The following is a 3,833-nucleotide window of genomic DNA, read 5'->3' on the forward strand; positions in this document are numbered from 1 at the left end:
TTCGGTCGAGTTGCACCCAGTCAAGGCACGCCTCTAGTGTCATGCGATGCACTCTCATCGCAGCACCACCTGTGACACTGCCCTCGTGTCCGCGGAGTACGACATGGTCCTCTCGCAGGCTCGCTTCGCGAGATAGATAGCACACTACTTAGCTCAAGCAAGCCGTTTCTACTGCACAGAGTTTGACTTAATACCTCGCTTTGTAACCACTGATGATTCATTTCGAACCGTTGCTACGACACCGCCCACCTGCTTGGGAGATGTTGGTCTCACCTTCCTCAGCTATGTCCATCCCATGTCGGCTGCACTGGACTGTTTTCGGCGTCACACGCGAGCCAACTCTCCACGAACATCGACGATTCCAACATGCGTGAGGCTGCGGTCGGTCGAGAGCGAGCTTCGCCGTGGCCCTCGGTTGGGCGAAGGCGAGTGCGGGAGCGTGTGGGGCAGTTCTTCGCCAATCGCGGAGGACCCTCGTTCCAGGCCTTGCGCCGGGATTGAATCATCGGCCAACGACAGCCCCCATGTTTGGCAAACAATCAAGCTGGCAAGTAGGCCCACTGCTGCACCAAGCGGAGTTTGCGCTAGCGCAGGCGGCAGCGGTCGAGTCTGATGGGCACCGCACTACCACACTGCCGCAGACCTAATCACCAACCCTTTCTTAGAAATTGTGGATGCTCGGCGGCCCGCGAGGGGTGTAGACCATCGCTACTGCGCTCCTAACGGCACCACACCCTAGAAAAGTCGACATACATGCCTCGCGTAGTGCTCAAAGGTACAGGAATGAGACTGAGCTATTGCCTCCACATCTCAGGAACCTGCGAGGGAGGTCGCAGAGGTGTCCACGGGATGGCAGTGCTCCACGCCGCCTCGTTTGGCACGGCATGGCCCCTGGAACTGCGGGCGGTACGGACTGCGGAGGATACACGCAAGGCTCACCTATAGGCTGTCAACACATCGGCGAAAACTCGCCATCCTTGCGGTGATGCGAAGGTGATGGGTGGTCTCAGGCAGTGCCCTGGCGGACTTGGCGGCTCCCACCGTCGTGACTTCAGGCCGACACCCGTCACTCCCAATCGCTTCGGCATCCATGTCACTGCCAGGTGAAAGATACATAACACGTCCCAGGACCCTTTCACCACCCCTCCGACATGATTCAACTTCTTTCGAGCCCATCCTACTGCGCTCATCTGTCTGCAGCAGTCGCCGCAAGCAACGCATCACTCCTAGACCGACCTGCAAACGAGCCATCACTCTCGCCATCCCTAACACTGCTCCGCGGGCCATCCAGAGTTTCCTAATGGCGGCGACTCTCAACGCCCAAGAAAATGGGCGCGGCTTCCCGCCGCGTCTTGATACCAAATCACTCGAGAAGCTAGACACGTGGATATGCAACACGTATTACACTGAGGAGACGCTGGAAGTTAAACGGCTTTGCGGCGATCTTCTGCCGGTAGACCAATGTAATGTCAACTTGGTGCGGCGAGAGAGTTCGGACCCGGTTCCTTCTCCTTCTCCGCTCCGGATTCCTGCATCAAGCGGGGATTCCACTGTGGGACTGTCGAAACTATTCGAGTACGCGAAAAGAAGAATACTGATCTCCGTTCACCGAGGAGCGGGGAGGACCACCTTGTGCAAGAAAATCGTACACGCTTTTCACAAGAAGGGGATGTGGAGAGGCCTGTTTCCTAGGATCGTCTGGCTCCCGCTACAATACCTACAAACATGGAAGGGTCCGGCGTACGGTCTAGTAGAGTTTCTGCACCATATTCACCGTCAGCAATACCGGGCAGACACCTCTCCCGTCGGCCCTCCGCAAGACCGTACAGGCGATCCCACGTTCCGTGACGCCCTCTTGATCCTCGACGGGCTCGAAGAAGCGTTGGCCCTACTTGACAGGCAACACGACGCCGACTTACATCAATTCCTCCTCGCGTTACTGAACCATACGGACGTCATTATCACGACCCGGCCGAACATATCAGTCCCGCATGATGTCCAAGAGCCTGATGTCTGCTTGGAGGCAACTGGCTTGAGTCATGATCATGTCCTGGACTATCTGATAATGGCCGACGCGATGGGGTCCGTGCGTGACGGAATATTGTCTCTTCTACTGAGAATCCCGCTACTCCACGGCCTTCTTCGAATTCCGGTCATGTTGGACGCCCTCTGCTTTGTTTGGAACGATACTTTCGCAGACAGCCCACTTCCGGACACATTGACCGATGTCTATCGACGCATTTCTCGAGGACTATTGAGGAAGGATCTCGAGAGACGGAAGGAGGGACGGAAGGAGTTGCTTCTAGCGCCCTCCGAGTCTGAGTCGGACATCACCCTCGCGAGACGCAGCGAGCTTCTTGAGACCATAGCCTTTGGCGGCGTGTGCAGCAATCTCGCCGCGCTTCAGTCAGAAAATCAAGACACCGTTCACCGATGTATCCAACTATCGCCCGACCAAGAGCTGTTCCAGCATTCTTCCATCCTCAAGCCATCGGACTGCTCTACCAAGCCATCAGGCCAAGACACCCAGTTCATTCACCCGATAATGCAACACTTCTTCGCCGCGAAGTATTACGCTCATCAATGGAAAGCGAAGAGACACCTCTGCTATATGGGTTGCAACTCTCCAAACGCAAGCTGCATCAGGAGTTCCCCCCAACAATTCCTTTCTAGCCATAAGTACTCCAAGCAACTTGGCCTCATGTGGCCATTCGTTGCGGGACTCTTGTATGCGGAAGGGGAGCACGAAGTTGTCGGTTTCTTGGACGCTTTGGGGAACGAGCCGCGAGACACTCTAAAGGTTGCCCACCAGCAACTGGTCATGCGCTGTTTGAGCGAACTGGTTCATCTGCCATCCAAGTATCGGAAGCCAAGAGAAGATGAGCTGTTACGTTGTGTGCTGTCTGAGCGAGAGTTGACAAAGTCGTCGACGTTTATGACGGAGCCCGGACTTCCCGACACGGTTTTGCACGATGCCCTGAATAGCCCCGGCAACAAGCTCGTTTTCTTGCGTCCTCTAATGGCTTCTCAACGGCATGTCTCGGGAGAAACCCTAGCCATTCTTTTGAAACTCATGCAGAAGGAAGACAACTGCAAACCTCTTTACGACGCTCCGAGGAAGATTTGGACGTTAGGAAAGACGGCCGAGGACTCGATCATCAATCGACTGAAGGGTGGGAAAAGTCCGGAAGCATCACTGGTCATAAGTATCCTGAAATGGCGTGCTTTGTTGTCAAAAGGGGCTGTGGAACTTGTTGGGAAGCTTTTGAAGGATAAGGATGTTTGCGTAAGACGCAATGCCGCCCAAGCTCTGCATAAACAATCATTATTATCAGAGACGACATTAGAAGCTCTAATGGAAGCCTTCCAAGATAAAGACCAGGACCTACAATACGATGCCGCTCAAGCTCTAGGCGAGCAATCGAGGTTACCAACGACTATTGAGGCCAGCCTAAAGGGCTTCTTCATGCCTACAAGGAAGATGGAAGGCTATCATGCCGCTCTAGCTCTAAGAAAGCAGGCGGCTTTGTCGCCGATACTTATGCCTGACTTTGAGAGTCTCCTCCAAGATGATGGATGGATGACTCAAAGCATCGCCGCTGAAGCTCTCGGCAAGAACCCAAGATTGCCTGTGGGAATTCTATATGCCCTAGTCAAGCTCCTCAAAGGCAAAAATATCTGTCTCTTCGACAGAGAGGCAGCCGTCCAAGCTCTGAGCAACCAAGAAGCTTTGTCGGAGGAGGTCCTGGCCGACCTTGTGGAATTCCTCAAGAGTGAAGGCTTGCAAGAATATGCCGTTCAAGTGCTCGAAAAGCAGTCGACCCTACCGGACA

At 54.5% G+C, this 3,833-nt stretch overlaps 1 protein-coding gene across 1 annotated transcript; it reads left to right on the forward strand.

Moving 5' to 3' along the window:
• Positions 1–1,090: 1,090 nt before the first annotated feature.
• CABS01_16969 (peptidase C14) lies at positions 1,091–3,833 on the forward strand (the record flags this gene model as incomplete). The annotated part of the gene is made up of 1 exon (XM_060550297.1): positions 1,091–3,833. A coding segment is annotated over one exon (2,743 nt), but the record flags the coding sequence as incomplete, so codon positions are not given.

Source organism: Colletotrichum abscissum (assembly GCF_030869225.1).
Source record: "Colletotrichum abscissum strain IMI 504890 chromosome Unknown Scaffold_228.1, whole genome shotgun sequence".
Taxonomy (NCBI): domain Eukaryota; kingdom Fungi; phylum Ascomycota; class Sordariomycetes; order Glomerellales; family Glomerellaceae; genus Colletotrichum; species Colletotrichum abscissum.